Source organism: Odocoileus virginianus, chromosome 26 (genome assembly GCF_023699985.2).
Source record: "Odocoileus virginianus isolate 20LAN1187 ecotype Illinois chromosome 26, Ovbor_1.2, whole genome shotgun sequence".
Lineage (NCBI taxonomy): Eukaryota > Metazoa > Chordata > Mammalia > Artiodactyla > Cervidae > Odocoileus > Odocoileus virginianus.
In genome coordinates, this window is record NC_069699.1 from 3625840 (window position 1) to 3642524 (window position 16685).

Sequence of the window (16685 nt, forward strand, 5' to 3'; positions counted from 1 at the left end):
AATAATTAGGACTCTCCCAAGAGATCAAAATAAAATATGTGAATGATAGTATATACCTCTAGGAAACCATCTATTAGATCTTAGGTCCAACATAGAAAAATAAAATTTTCAGGGGCCTATGAATAATGCAGAATTCATTTGAAATGATAAGTTTCAATTATCTTCAAGAACATATACATTATTTTTATTCTTTTTAGGAAAAGATATTCAAGTATTGGATATGCTGTTTGTTTGTGTTCATTTACAGTTTTTAATGTTCCACTTAACACTCTCACTGCCATCTGTTTCACAGTGAAAAATATCTATGCCATGATAGGCTTTGGTTTTTCATAAATTGACAGTCTTGCAGTTTTACAGACCTGGGTTCCCATCAAACCTGTGTTATCTCTTCTCTTAAGTATGCACTCGAGTTATAGTTAATCAATCCAAGGAAGACTTTTTTTTTTTTTAACAAAAAGGGGCTAATCAACTTGACTCTTACATGTGACAGTCAAGGTCTAAACTGACTTTATTTCTCTAAATGGATACAGAGGAAAGAGGCACATGCCGATCACATAGAGAATCCCTTGTAAGTGGGAACTCTGGAGGAGCACTGCAGAAACCATCTCTCCTGCTTTGGGGCCATCTGGCTCCCAGAGATAAAATAACCAGGGCAGGAGGCTGCCTAGTGATTACAATCCACCTTACCTTTCATTACAAGGATGCGAATGCTTGCATTTCCCTAAAGCTGATGGCAAGAGGTTCCTCCCTCAAATTTTAAGCCTTTAGGAAGGATACATAAACAACTTTTAAATCCGTTCATAATTTTTCTCATCACTTTTCCTCTCAGCTCTATCAAAAGTCCATGCAATTCTGAGGTGTACAGCACTTTTTGTAAACCTTTTAGCTCCCACAACCAGATAAATAAAGAAAGCGCTTCAAACTTGAGAAAATAAAGAGGTAACTCAATCTTAAGAAAATGCAAGATGGTAACTCAGACTCAAGAAAACAAAAAAGGTGGTTCAGACTCAGACTCAAGACAATCAAGCAGTTGTTGCTTCATCCTTACATGATAAGTGTGTATCTCTAGAAAATACAGACATTTTCTTCCTCCGATACAATGCCATCGTCATGTCTAACGAAATTACTAATTCCTACCAGTTCGCAAGAGAAATTCCCCAACTGTTTCAAAATTTACTATTTATAATTGACTCCTTTAAACTAGGATTCCAGTGTCTACCCGTTGCCTTTGGTTGTCCTGTCTCTCAGGTTTCTTTGACCCTGAAAGTGATTATCATTTCTCTCTCCTTTATTTTTCTTCATGCCAGTGACCTGCTAAAATCAAGTCAGCTGTCCTGTGGAAAGTTCCACATTCTAAATGTCTTCTGGCTTCTTTCTAGTGTTATTAGAGAGTCATTTAAATATGGATTCTTCTGCTATTTTTGCAAGTCCCTTTCTATCTCTAGTTTTCAAGGGGTTTGAATTCTTAGAACCTTCTGATCTGATGTCCCCTTGGCAGACAGTGAGGAAATCCACGGCCAGGAGTCTCCAGAGAGTGTCTCCCAGAGTTGTCTGAGGGCCATCCTCACACCACACTGGCGTTACTCCACTGGTCTCCCAACGTATCTCACTTATTCTTTTCTTGTCCTCCCCTCACCATCACCCCACTCTTTCTCGTGACATCCAGCACCGTCTTTCAAATGGAAATCAGACTCCCTTCTGCTTAAAATTTCTTCAAGGGAAATTGCACTTCAAGGGGGTGTTACAGAAGCCAAAGGTCTTCACCTACATGACGCCAGCGGACTCAGTCTCTGCCAACCTCTCCACACCAGCACCTACTATACCCCAACCTTGCTTGATGCACTTCCTTTGGCTCCTCAAGTGGGCAGAACTTTTTCAGTTTCACGCCTTGCAGTTGTTTGTGGATTCCACCTGGAATGGCATGCTTCTCCCCAAAGCACAGCAGGTCTCAGCACCACTAAAACCCCCGGGGGCCCTCCCTGCACCCAAACGAAACAGGCCACCCCACCCCCACTGCCATTTCAGCATGTTTATTTGTTTATCACTCCATTTATTCCCACATCTGGAACTGTCCAATTAGCTATTCATTATTCATAATTATTTATCATCTCTCATGTATCTCTTTTATTATTTCCTTAAGACTTTCCCCACCCTGATCTCCCCCATTTAACAATTTGCTTGCTTAATTGCCTGTTACTTTCCCTTTGAATGTAAGCACCATCTGAGCAGGGAGCGTCCATGTGTTGCATCTCCACCACACAGCAATTGCTCAATAAATCTTGCTGAATGAAGACATACCAAAAAGTAGCCAGATTGCTTATACATAGGATAGATTCCTAGGCTACAGCCTCTAGGTGATTTTTACATTATCTTAAAAGTTGCTACACTATAAGAAGGCTAACTGAACCTCACATTTCATTTTTCTTAAAATCAGATTTCAATAATATTTTATCATTTTAGCCACACATTAATATTTTAGAAAAAAACAATATTCTCTTTGTAACCACTTAGTTTCTTATTTATAACAAACAATCCAACAACAAAATGATTTATTTTCCCATTGTTCCAAAGCTAATAAGCTCTCAATATCCTATAAAAACAGAAAAGTATCTGCACTATTCTACATTCACTTTAACTGATTTTTCACCTACAGGCCCCACTATAACACACTTCAGTATTTTCAGTACAATCATTATGCAACTTAATAAATCAAGATAGAGGTCATAATTTAGTCCATATTATCCTTGGTAATTATTATCGAGCATTTTAATTTTCAATACTCAAAGGCAAGTGTTCTCTGTGAGTCCAACAAAGGAAAAATACTCACTAATAGAATAAATTAACATAATGGACTCTATGAATTAAGCTAATGACTTGCTTTTAAGTCTGCAACACAAAAACCAATGAAATATAACAGATTAGAAAATTACCACCTTCATCACTGTTGACTGACAAAATCACAAGTACAATTCTGTAATCACTTACTTCCATCAGTAACTTGAATCCTTCTCTTTTCTTGATTTCTTCTACTAGGTACCTAAAAAAAGTCACAATAATATTTATAAACTGCAGTCTAAACATTCCATGAACCTGACTGACATACAATGAAACTATTGTATGATTTCCAATGTAGAGACAAGGCTTGGAAATAAGTAAGGGTCCATACACAGATACAGGATTGGATTTAGATAGATACATCTATCTAAATGTAGATGGCTTACTGCAACCCACTGGGCCTGAGTAAAAAGGTACATCTTTTTCACGAGATGATGTCTATCTCACGTGTTAGCATCAGATTTTGTGTGAAAGCCACTTAGAGTAGACTGGATATATATCTCTGACCATGTAGGATTTCACATTCATTTTCTAGATGGGGATTCAGCATAGGTACTTAGATCCTCTTGCTGGCGTAGTGGGAAGGGTTTTCAGTGTAGTTTTGCTTCTGTGTTCCTTTTAGATCAAGGAAGTGTAACACCCTCTTTCCCAAGGCCAGGCCACAGGGAGCAACGACTGATCACTGACATCATGCTAAAAGTAAGTGGACTGTAGACACTGATAGAATGCCTGTGAAATTATCACAAATATCAGGGAAAAGAGAATTATCATGCCATAAGCAAAGGCTGCAGCTATACGAAATATGCAATATTATGGAGAAAAGACTAAAATGACATTGAAAATGTAGAGTAAATTAACACTGACTCTGCCCTCCTGGGCTTTGTTATTGTCTATATGAAAAGATGAATCTTTTGAACAACTAGTCTTGAAAACTAGGGATTTGATCGTGAGCTTTGTTGACTCAGAATTTCAAATCGGGAGGTCAAATGTAAGGAAACAATGAGAGGTGATGACAAAAATGTACTTGCCAAGGAATTTTTTATATATAATAGCCAAAAAGGAAGGAAGGAAGGAAAGAAGGGATAGAAGGAGGACTGGTTTTGAAAATCCTGTCCATATTATATGGAATTATGATACCATGACATGGAACTATGATACCGTGACCTGGAACATGATCATGGAGCTAAATTACATACATTCAATTAACATTTAAGGACAACAAAGAAATGCTTCCCTTTGGATCTCAGTTCCCTTACCTGTAATACTGGAATAAACTATGCTGATTTTCTAACCTCAAATGGATGTTGTAAAAAAATTAAATAGAATATAAACTGTGAAAATGGAGGATTATTATTATGTTTGTTTACTTATCCCAGAATGTGGGTATCGAATACATCAGTTAATGGGATGCAGTTCTTTTTTCCAAAACACTTTTTTTTTAGTTTTCTTGAATAAGGTTAAATATTAGCATTTGACATAAAGATTATATAAAAAATAATCTTTAATTTATAAAAAATTTATATAAACTTTAATTTTAAAATATTAAAAAATCTTATAAAAATCCAATCAGTATTAAATGGATAAAAATGAGTCTTTTATATTGAGCAATAGTGCTATGATACCACACACACACAGACTCACAAAGTATCTGATGTTCTTTCCACAAACTCCTTTCCCTGAATAATTTTTCAGGAGATGTTATGTTGTAAAGTTGTAAAGCTTTTACACCCTTAGCACACTGCCTAACTTTCAATAAAAGCAATTCTGATGGTCAATAAACATCAGAAAAATGCTCAAGATCACTGGTAATCAGAGAAGTGCAAACTGAAATAACAATACTAAATCATGTTGCCCACAGGACACTGGAGACAAATTTAAATAGCGACAGCATTCTGTGCTAGTGAATGTGACAGGGAGCTGCTACAAACCTTTCAAAATTAATAATGCTCATATATTCTGATACTGCAAGCCACTAATGAGATGCTGGTCTACCAGGAAAATCTCATCAACACTAAGGTAGGTAGATAGGTGGCTTATTGCATGGATGGATGGATAGGTTGGTAGGTAGATGGATCGTTGGATGGATGGATGGATGGATGGATAGGTAGGTAGGTAAGTAGATAGACTGCTGAATGGATGGATGAATTGATGGATGGGTAAGTAGGTAGATAGGTAGGAAGATGGGTGGATTGTTCGGTGGATGGGTGGATAGGTAGGTAAGTAGATAGATGGGTTGTTGGATAGATGGACAGGTAGGTAGGTAGACAGACAAACAGAGATAGAAATATAGATAGATAGAAATAGAACAGACAAATGATAGATGCATACACATATGTTACTGCATCTACATTACATGTGTATGTGTATATATTCCATACAGAATAATTAGAAACAAAATTAATATCCAGAAATTGACAAAGGTAAAATAAAATGTACTATAGCAACACATGTTCTATGATGCAGCTATTAAAGAGGATGGATTATATCCACTTCAATTAAACCCCAGAGATGCTCATGATGCATTAGACATGAAAGCAGGGGACTGAGAGATATTGATAATGTGATTCCACTTTTTAAGAAGCTCTGAAAAAGAAAGCATAAGTGATCCCTCTCCACATGTATACAAGAGCATGAAATAAAGCATGGATGACCAATCATAAATCCTTGATGTACCCGAGAAAGGGAAAAACTGGATGCAATGGAGAGAAAGGGACTATTCACTCTCTGCAAAGTTTCATGGGTGTGGTCACTTACAATTTTTGAAAAGTAAATTAATAAAAGAAAAAATATAAATTACAAAGCAAAATAAAACACACATACAATCTTTATCTATACAAGGACCAGCTTTGTGAAACCTATTTTTCCCTTATCTTAGGCACAAATGTAAAGGCGATCTGCAAACTCAATGCCAGGATTCCATCCTGAGGGGGCCTGCACCAACTCTGAAGACCCCCCAGACTACAGAATCTGGGGAATGACTCTAGAAGATTCTAGATGTGTAACTGATTGACTCTGTGACTCTAGGCAAACTCCTCAGCCCCCCTGAGCCTGCCTCAGCTTCCTCAAGCGCGAAATGGAGAAGGAACTAGGTTGGCAAAACTCTTTCCCAGTAGATTATGACTACATGACATGCTGCCTAGAGTCTTGATTTAAAATATCTGTCAAACTGGTGAACACTGCTCCCGGGAAAAAGGTATGCTAGAGCACATCTGAGTCATTTCAGTTAAAACTCTGCTCCGCGCTAACCGTGAGGACCTGGGTTTTGAGTCAAGGTCAATGTCCCCATTCAGTCACTCTCAGAATCTATAAAACCAGGTGTAACACTTCAACTGAACTGAGGGTAGAGGAGATCTGCATAAAGAGTTATAACAATAATAAAAGTTTACACCAGAGTTCCCAAGCTATTTTTCCATGATATACTGTGCTAATAGGTTTCCCACTTATCCATTCAAATAAATTTGAGCAATGTTAGGCTTATCAATTAGATTATTTTTGTCTGAAACTAGGTGTATACTTGGCTTAATTCACAAGAACTTTTATTGAACTGTTTGGATGGTTCAACAGTGTCACCAAGAACCAGGCTTTTTCAATTATTTCAGCCTGCCATGGTTGTAGTGTGATTGAATTCTCTCCTGCTCACAAGACAGCCGCCACAGCTCTGCCCATCACATCCATATATGACAGTGTCCCAGGAAGAGAAGAGGTTAGAAAGTATTTTCTCTTAGTTTCACTCTACTTAGGTAAGAATATTTTCCCCAGAAGCCTTCACAGAATTCTTCCTGTATCTTATTGACTGAATCTGAGTCATATATCCACCCCTAAAGTAATGACTAGCAAAGAGGGTAGACTTAGACCAATGCTCCCAGTTGGAATACTGCTATCTATATAAAGTGGAGGCTCTGTTGGCAGGGAAAAACGAAGAATGGTATTTGGATGAATAGTCAACCATGTTTGCCTACTGGCTAAAGTAAAGTTAAAATTGTACCTATATTACAAGCCTTTCGGAGACTTCAATGTGCTAACAAACACTCTGAACCTCCAAGAGAGGACTGATATATTGGTTAGCATTTCTCAAACATACTTAACTGTGGAGACATTTTTTGGAACAACATCTATCAAGATCTTCTGAAAGCCTATGACCCCAGAGAGTGTAGGTTCAAAAATGCTAGTTTCTAAACTAGCGCCTCTTCTACAGGGCACCTATCCTCTTCTTAAATAAATGCTTAAATAAGTTGAGTTTTGGAGAGAAAATCCAAACAAATTCTGCCTATGTTCATAGGTGACTTATTCCTCACAACTTTTCAATATACAAAAACAGTCTAAAGATAAAATATGTGAAGAAAAACTATTCCTATCTGATGCAAGTCATAAAAAAAGAAAAGATGTACACTGAGTTTTTGGATAAAACTCGGGAACCACAAACCACTTCGACCAAAAGGCATCCAGGTATTGTTCAGAAAGCATCAATAACTTCATAAAATTCACTGTCCTTTCCACTAAGCTTAGCAAATAGAGAGAAATATTATACATTAGTAAGAGTTTTCACCAATCCTACTGGGTAAAAAATCTCATTCTATTAAGATTCTGGCTTAGTTTTGAAGTGTACAAAAATGAAACCTTGCTCTGAAACATTTCCTGTCCTTCATTCCATGTGTCCATCTAATACTTGTGTATTTCACTCGCCCTTTTTGAAGGGCATGCATTCCTCTCTGGAAATAGCTTTTCCAGTCCCTTTCTCAATTCACCGCCTCCTGGAGTCTCCCTGGAGCGCTCTGGACCAAGTGCTTCTTCTGGTCTCATCTCCTCATGGGAAATTTCTTCTTATGCAATGGAGCCTCCCTGAGTTTCTGAGATTTCTTTCCATCTGGTTTGTGCCTGCTCCGCATACATGAGAACATATTGCATGGCCTGTGTGATTCATCACAGACACCTGCATGGTCCATTCCACTGCACTGTGTTGTTTTTAAAAATATACAAAGAAAAAATGCAAACACTGGCCCTGCTATAGTCTCCAACACTCTCTCCCTCTTCTCACCTAGAGAAATGTACTAGCACAAAGGTGCCATTGTATAACTGCTTACCTTTTCCATACTGGTACCAATAAATCCCTCAGTATTCATGCAAGTCAATGAAATGAATTCCATCTGAGAGATTACAGAGATTGTGTGTCAAGGGAACAGATAAATGATACACGGGAGACCTAGCAAGGCAGCAGAATGGGAGTTCCTGAGCTGTTTGTTGTTGTTGAAAAGACTTACGCACATGACTCTTCTGGGTTTGCTTTAAAAATTGCCCCTCAGCGAATATCCATTTAACTAGAGTGTCGTAACAACGGCCTACAAGGTGCCCTCAGCAACCAGAAGCCCTGAGTGTTGTAACACATTTTCAACTTTCCTAAGCAGATATCAGAGATCACAACTGCCTGCCTTCTGCCAGAAATGGTGATTTTAAACTTCAGGCTTCTGAGTTTCAATTATGCTTAATAATCACATGCTGCTTTAGGGTCACAATGTCACTGGTTTTCAAACAACTGAAGAAAAAGGCAAGTTTTTAGTCATTAGTATTTCTTGAAAGCAATGTTCTTTCACCCAGTGAGATGACAAGGGTCAAATGGAAATCAGGAAATGCCTCCGAGATCTTCTAGGAACTAATTAGTTCCTTCTTTCTGGATTTGACAGCTCATAAAACAGGAGTTGTTGTCCTCTTGAGAAGGTCTGTTCTTTCTTCCCCGAGGGAAGAGGGAGCATCTGACCAGAGTGATGCTGTCCACTGGTCCATCAAAACCCAGTCCTTACATCTTAAGGTCAACATACAAATTTTTAAAATATTTATTTATTTTTATTTATTTTGGCTATGCCAGATCTTAGTTGCAGCACACAGGATCTTTCACCTTTATGGTGGCATGTGAGATCTTTTGTCATGGTGCACAAACTCTTGGCTGTGGCATGTGGGATCTAGTTCTCAGACCAGGGGTTGAATCTGGGTCCCCTGAATTGGGGGGCTCCCGAGGTGGTGCTAGTGGTAAAGAACCCGCTTGCCAATGCAGGAGACGCAGGAGATGAACGTTTGATCCCTGGATCGGGAAGGTCCCAAGGAGTAGGAAACGGCAACCCACTCCAGTATTCTTGCCTGGGTAATCTCATGGACAGAGGGACTGCGCGGCCTACAGTCCATGGGGTCACAAAGAGTCGGAGACAACTTAGTGATGGGAAAACAACAACCACCACTTCATTAGGAGCTCGGGGTTCTGGCCAGTGGGCCACCAGGGAAGCCCCCAATATACACATTTTCAAACTAAGCTGCATTCCGGTTCAGGAGCATGCAAGTATTGCGTCCATGGAGTCAGCGCAGTCCTCACTGCAGTGGGCCAGGGGAAAAGACTTGCACAGCCTTCCCCGTGTCTGGGAGACCTGACTGAGGCAGGCCTGTGGGAACGGACAGCTCACCTACCTCGGCTACTGATGACAGACGTGCACCCCTAAGAGCAACACAACTGTCATCTGCAGCTTTCCTTTGCTAAAGTTATCCAGTGAAGAAAGTCATACTTCTTGGAAACAAATGATGCTGCTGTGACCTAGAAACTAGCCAAATACAGTCTTCTGACCATGGGTGAGAATTTTTAGCAGGTAAACTCTAAAACAAGTGGCTGAAGGTCAGTAGGCATGATGAGAAGTGGTATTTTAACTCCTACCAGCCAGCGGTTGGAATGGACGATATTGGCTCATATAATCAATGGTGGTCTAGAGCTGGTTTGTACTGGTTAGTGAGATCCAACTGTTAAAGATCCAAGCATTTACAAGCCATGGCTGTTGGCAGCTTGAAATTTCCCACAGTGTGAGTATTTATACCATGGAAATTGGCAGACATTACAAATTGTGGCTTTTCTTCCTCCTGAGATTCAGTTTACTAGTACACGACTGCACATGGGCACCAGCAAATAGAATAAACTTCAGAATTCAGAAAATGTTTCCTCTTTTTCTGAAGAGCAGACCACACTTCATTTGGAAAAAATAAAATCATGAAAATAAAGCACTAATGTTGCTAACTTAAAATAACTGTTAATCCCAGAGAAACTTTCTCCAAGTTGATAATTTCACATTTGTTTTAAGTGACATGCCTAAGAGGACTCTGCCCTGGCACTGGGGATGGGGGACATGGATAGCTTTTGCCCACGCCAGGAAAGGACTGTTGGATAACAAGAACGTGGGAAGTTAAGGCAAGAGAACCATTGTGACTAACAGCATGACAGAAAAGGGATCATTTTTCAAATATTTAAATGTAGGTCACAGAGCCTGCGGTGATGCTCACTGAAATGTTAATTCAATTCAATTCAACATGACAAACATTTACAAACAATAAGTGTTGTTGAATTGAATTGAAATGTTAACATTTATTCTCCTGTGATATTTCTCTGCAAAAATTAGGAGGTATCCTTAGACTGTAAATTAAATTCCACCCTGAGATGAATGTTAACTTTGTAATAAATACGATCATCAAATATTTATATCTAGCCTTGTTTCAAGACACCTGCCATTGAATTACTTAGCAGCTTAGATAAAATAATGCAGGGTCTACCATACTTACATAGTGTGAGAAAAACACAAACAGGGCAATAGAACTCTCTGAACCTTTTAGTTCAGTGGGCAGCTATGAATATTTATGGTTGACAGTTTCATGCTTTCACCACTGGGTAGTCATCTCCCAACTTCTGAAGATGACATCTGTCAGAAAGAATTAAAGCCTTCTCAGGATTGTTGAGAAAGGAGCACTTTCTCCTTTTGACCTTGAAGTTGAACCTGGGAGGCTACAGATCTGACCCTCTTGGGAACTACCTTCCTACAAGGGAGTAAACCCAACATGAAGGAGAGCAGATCTGACCGACGAACAGAAATTAAGGCCTGGTGAACTTGCTTAAGCACTTAGAACAAGCCATTCCATGGTCATCACGACACTGACTTATAAGTTACATGAGCAAATAAATTAATTTTGTTTATAATACTTTGATGGTTTCTGTTGCTCACCACCAAAAGAGTCCTAATTTATACAATATTTATAGATTTTTCTAACTACTTTTTAAACCTAAATCCCCAGAAATGCTGACTTCTAATAGGCTTCTGAAAGTGCCAAGCCGTCTCTTTTCCTGTCTTTCTTTCCAAGCCCTTTGGCATGTAACCTTGCAGGTCTTCCTACCTCCTGATACTGACCTTGGCCATTGGATCTTCCCGGGCCACTGGAATGCTAACGGGCATGATGCATGCTATCAGGAGTTTAAAGCAGGCTTGCCGTCTTGGGCTTCTGTCGCCACCATCACAAGAACAGGCTCTGGCTCAAGGAAGTTACAAGACACGCCAGCAGTAGACCCAGGCCTTCCCCCACCCCCACAGCCACCAGAGAACAAGATGAAGCCACTCCAGCCAACTTGCAGACCTCTTAGAATAAACCGCTGTCGGTTTAAGATCCTGGGTTTTCACTGTTTCCAAGGCAGGAATACAGACGCAGACATAGAGAATGGACATGTGGACAGAGTGGGGAAGGAGGCGGGTGGGATGAATTTGGACAGTGGCGCTGATGTATACACACTACCATATGTAAAACAGCTAGCTAGTGGGAAGCTGGTGTCTAGCGTGGGGAGCTCAGCTTGGTGCTGTGATGATCTAGAAGGGTGGGATGGGGAGAGGGGAGGGTGGGCCATGACGGCGGGGATATATGTATGCCTATGGCTAATTCACCTCACTGTGCAGAAGAAAGTAACATAACAATGTAAAGCAATTATATTCCAGTTAAAATGAGAAAGATCCTGGGTTTTCAGACAGTCCTCACTGGTACTCAGAGCACCCTCGTCACACAGCAGCATGCAGAGCACCTACACCACTCCCCCTAAAGAAGGAGGAGGCTGATTAAATCTCAGGGAGACCCTGCAGGCTTTTGCCAGTGAAATATGAACCAGGAGTAAAGAAGGAGAGGTTTTCCAAACCAGAGATCACAAACGCTGATGCTTCTATTGGCCAAGCAGGTAAGAAAATAATTTTTTAAAAATAATTAAAACACAGCATGTGGCATTTGCCAGGCACTGTCCTGGGTGTTTCACAAATATCAGTTCACTGAATCCTAACAGTTATCTGAGTTCAAAGTTGCTATCTTCAGGACCCTGGGATGGAACAGGACAGAAAGTTTGAGCAGCTTGCCCGGTCATGAAGCTTGTCAATGGTGGCCCCCGCTTCCCCTGGCTCTTGGCTCTCTGTACACAGTAAAACAAGCTGGAGGAAACTCAGGGGGTGTGGAGCGCACCACTGCGTTCACTGCCTCGTCACCATCTTCTGAAAGAAGCCAGGAATCTAGACTGTTTACCATTTCCCTATTTAAAACTGCCTGGAATGTTTGAATGTTCAATTTTTAAAACACAACCCAGGTTAACCCTATAGAGCTCAGGCTCCGCAAAACACAATTTGAGCCACATGTGGCCTTGGCCTGCCCTCCACACCCACTGGTCTCAGCAGCAGAGTCCTCTCAGGTGACAAGCGCCCAGCACGCGCATCTCAAGATCTTCCCTAGGTGTCACTGCAAATGGTTTCAAAAGCTTTGTCCTCATGTTACAAAAAGACAAGCAACCAGGGTGCTGCCAAATTCACCTCTGCCTGTCTGTCCTTCTGTCAGCCCCACATTCTCACAGGCCACATTTCAAGTGCTTGAAGTTACTGGGATCTCTCCTGCACCCGGAGATTGGACCTGGGGCTCCCTCTGCCTGAAATCAACCGTCCCTCCTTTCCTCACTGGGTCTTAGCTGCATGCCCCTTCCTCCAGGAAACCTCTGCCAGCACCCCTCATGACCATGCTAGGGAACCTGAGTGCTTCTGGAGCATCATGTACCTCCCCTTACCAAAATGTAGGTGCACCTGCATTTAATCTGCTCTGCCACCTGGATGTATCTCTCCCCAGGCTAGGATGCTGCTGAGCAGAGGGGAGAACTGCTTTGTTCTCAACATCTAAAATAGTGGGTGCTGAGAAAATGGTTATGAGATGAAAGAAGGGATCCATATATGAGAGAACATGTACAGATCTTACAGATGGTACTTTCAGTGAGTCTATTAGACACCCGTGAACACCCAGACACACACACAGCAAGTACCTAGATAGAGCAAGAGCGCGGTTAACTCTTTCTTCAAGGCCTAATGTGCCCAGGGCCTTCCAGGCCATCCAGAACTTGAATGCATCTGGTCTCCTGCTGCACTGGATGGACTTGTCACCCGTGTCATAGCTGACATCATAGAATTTATCCTGCTGGAAGAGGTAAGACGCGTTGGCGGAGTAGCACCTCTTAAGAAGATCCTTTTGGGAAAAAAAATAAAAGAAAGACAGATTGTAATATTGCCCATTTAAAAAATATATTTGATTGCAAAAAACACACCCCACCAACGAAACCTTGTATAATATCCTACTGCTTTGTGCCAAAGGCATTTGGTCTGGCTCTGTGACTGACCTGTGTCTGGAACACTAGGCGTGTATTAACTTTGAGACACATACGACTCCTTGTATTTTCAAAAAAACCCCCAAATCCTCAGAGTTGAGAATGCTAAGTCCATCTTCACACTTATATTGATGAGTATTAAGAAACTTTAACCGGCCATGTCATCATCTGTATGACATCTACAACATGGGCCAATTTCTCCAGATGAAAAAAAAAATCTACCTGTAACTCACTCAAGGTTCCACAATAGAAAAATACCCAACGTTCTATATATACTTTATACACTTTCACAGGTGAAAAAACTAGGCCTTGGGGACTTCACTGGTGGTCTAGTGGCTAGGATTCCAGACTCCCAATGCAGGGGCCTGGGTCTGATCCCTAGTCAGGGAACTAGATCCCACATACTGCAACTAAGAATTCCCATGCCACAAGGAAGATCAAGGATCCCATGTGCCACAACTAAGACCCAGTGCAGCCAAAGAAATATAAATTTAAAAAAAAAGAAAAAAAAAACCCTAGGATTTAAAATCCCCCTTTTCAATTCATATCCATAATGAAAAGGTCAGAATCGACAGTTAACCCAGAGATTGGAGGAAAAAAAAAAAACAAACCAAACCTGAGGAGAGAGCAATGGAAGAGTGAAAAAAGAACTGACTAAATAGCACCTACAGTTCCATAGGGTTTGGGGTTTGGTCTCACACTGGTTTTATCTGTAATCAAATTCAATTTACATTTACTGACTAGCTACTTCCCTCTACAGTTTACCCTGGGTGACAATTTACCCTGTTTATTTCCATTCTACAGTCCTTACTTTGACCTCAAATTATTAGCGTTTAAGACCTGTTTCCTTCAAAGTCATGTGGGATCTAAACCCCCAGCATTCCTAACCCACCCCTCAGCGCCCACAACGCTCTGAGCATCTTCACCCCCAGGGAACACCTATTAGAACCTCCGCTTCCCCAGCATACCAAACTCTTCAATGTCCCTCAACCACAAGATCATGCCCTGTCTATATCTATGTTCAGGCTGTTTGCTTGACCTTGTCTCTGCTTTAATATATTTGGCACATTCGGAAGAATATACCCAGCATATTTATATGCTGTGACGTTTACTAACATCGAATGTGGCTTCCCTCTCTACCTAGGCCAGCCTTTCCTTTGGGTTCCATCGCAGGTTCTGCCTCCCTCCTGCTTTTTTTATCCTCCTCTCCGGCTAGACCCCTTTCCTCCTCTCACCCTTGACTGCGTTTGTTGGCTTTGCTTCTGAGTCCCCCTACTCGGCGAGCAGCCCTCTGTATTCCCTCCTCGAGAACCAAGCGGCTTCTAGATGGCAGGAATCATTTCCTGTCCACGTCCACACCCACAGAGCTCAACACGGTATTGAGCACAAAGACCCTCACTAAGCTGTCCCTCTCCCCCGTCATCCTGACATATCATATGAACAGAATAAACACGGGCACAGGAACATCTTCCAGACTTTAACAGTGCAGAACCACCAGTGCTGACAGGAAGCCCTGGAGAAACTCCCCAGAGTCACAGAGGTCCCAGAAAAAAATGATCCCTCCTAAAGAGGGAATATGTATTTTTATTTTTCCTTAGAGACTACGTATTCATTCATTCAACGAACATTTAGAAATTTACTTATGATGAGTCGGGCACTGTACTTTATAGTGTGCATACCAAACACAAAACATATTTTCTAATAGTAAGGATAATTCAATGACTATTTTCAATATTTACTTTTGAGAATAAGCTTTCTTTTGTATACCCTGTTATATTTAAAATAAAATGCTTTTCCATGAGAGAATGTATTTATTCCATGTACCCATCTGACTGATCAACAAGTATATAAACAATAAAAAGAAAATTTCAAGATACCATATTCCAAATGAAAGCACACATTTGCTCTTTCAATAACAATATTGGCCTGTGTGGACACTAATTTGGGTATTTGCACCGGAAAGTATGATTCAATACTATGCAAAAAATGTATACCGACTATAGTCAAGAACTCCCAAGTCCCACTCAGCCACTATCCAAAAGTAAACTGATTTTAAGATAACAAAGGAATACTCATAAGCCTTCAGTCTGGCTCAAACGGGTAATATTGGTAGACACAGGAGAAGAGGAGATTGCTCCAATGTGATCATTAAGGTAGAAAAAGCGCTTATTCTTTAATCTTTAGCTTAATTCTATCATCAATCTCTCAACTCTGATCATAGCTGCCACCACCACATCTCCCTACTCTCAGAGGTCAGGAAATTTGGGTATTGTTTCCATAGCAACTACAGCCTGACCATATATTATGACATTAAAAGGCCACTGCAGCTTAAGGACAAAGCACACGTGCGCGCGCGCGCACACACACACACACACACACACACACACACACACTCTTGTACTTGCATCATGAGTACAAATTTACTTTCATCGACCATGAAAGATGCAAAAAAATCCCCAAAGCAGATGAACACTGGACACATCCTGGGCAAGGTTCAGTGCCTGCTGCTAGTGATTGAAAGGGAGAGGAACCCATCCATCCTGGGAAGACGAATGGCATCACAGTAGGCAAATGGAGGAGCGGAGAGCCAAGAAAGTCTGTCGCAAGATGAGTGATTACCCTGTAGTCATGACACTGCTGATCTCGCTGCACTGAAAAATCCTCCTGCCTTGGGAAGGTTTCATGAACAACTAGAGGCTTGGGACTTCCTTTATTGAAAATAAATGAAAACTCTCCCCCAAAGTCCCTGCTTTGCATTTTAGTTTCTGTCCTTGTACTAAAATGGATGAGATGTCTCTAATTTTAAGACAGACATCAACTAAGAGGATGTTCAGAGCTCCAGAGAAAAACAGCACTTTAGAATAAGTGTGGTAAAAGTTAACGTTGTTGAAAATAATTAGCCACTGTTGTGCTATTAAAGAGAAGGGCTGTGTCTGTCTTGCTCATCTTTATATTCTTAGCCCTGGCAAGACAATAAATACTAGCTATCCAAATTTCAAAGACAAATATTCAATGAGAATGCCGATTGCTCCATATTGTGATAGCGGCTCAAACAGTTCTCAGGAATTAGGAGACACTGGGCTAGGACACATACAGTGACAAGAGAAATAAATGAAATCAGCAGCTTAAGCAAAAAGGAGAATTTTTATAGGCATGTATATTTTAAAATCCAGTCATGTCATATAGCAGGCACAGTTGGATCCAGGACTGAACTGGGAATCTATCTTTTCTCTCTTATTCTATTTTTTCATGTGTTGGCCTCACTCCTAAAGCAGAATGTGTGGGAGGAAGCCTTGAAATGGGGGCTCCCAGTAGGACCTGTGAGCCCAGAGGAAGGCTCTGTGTGGAGAGCCAGGAGATGAGAGGGGAGGCGGCTTTGGCTGGT

The 16685-nt window shown here is 40.8% G+C and overlaps 1 protein-coding gene across 2 annotated transcripts in view; it reads right to left on the reverse strand.

Annotated features, from left to right (window-relative positions):
• Positions 1-16685, reverse strand: part of GADL1 (glutamate decarboxylase like 1) — a 179810-nt gene that overhangs the window by 72073 nt on the left and 91052 nt on the right. For both annotated transcript variants that reach the window (XM_070455301.1, XM_070455300.1), the window contains exons 12-13: positions 12962-13161; positions 2986-3037 (exon numbers count right to left, since the gene is read on the reverse strand). In XM_070455301.1, coding sequence (XP_070311402.1) covers positions 2986-3037; positions 12962-13161 — 252 coding nt within the window. The remainder of the gene's footprint in view (positions 1-2985; positions 3038-12961; positions 13162-16685) is intronic.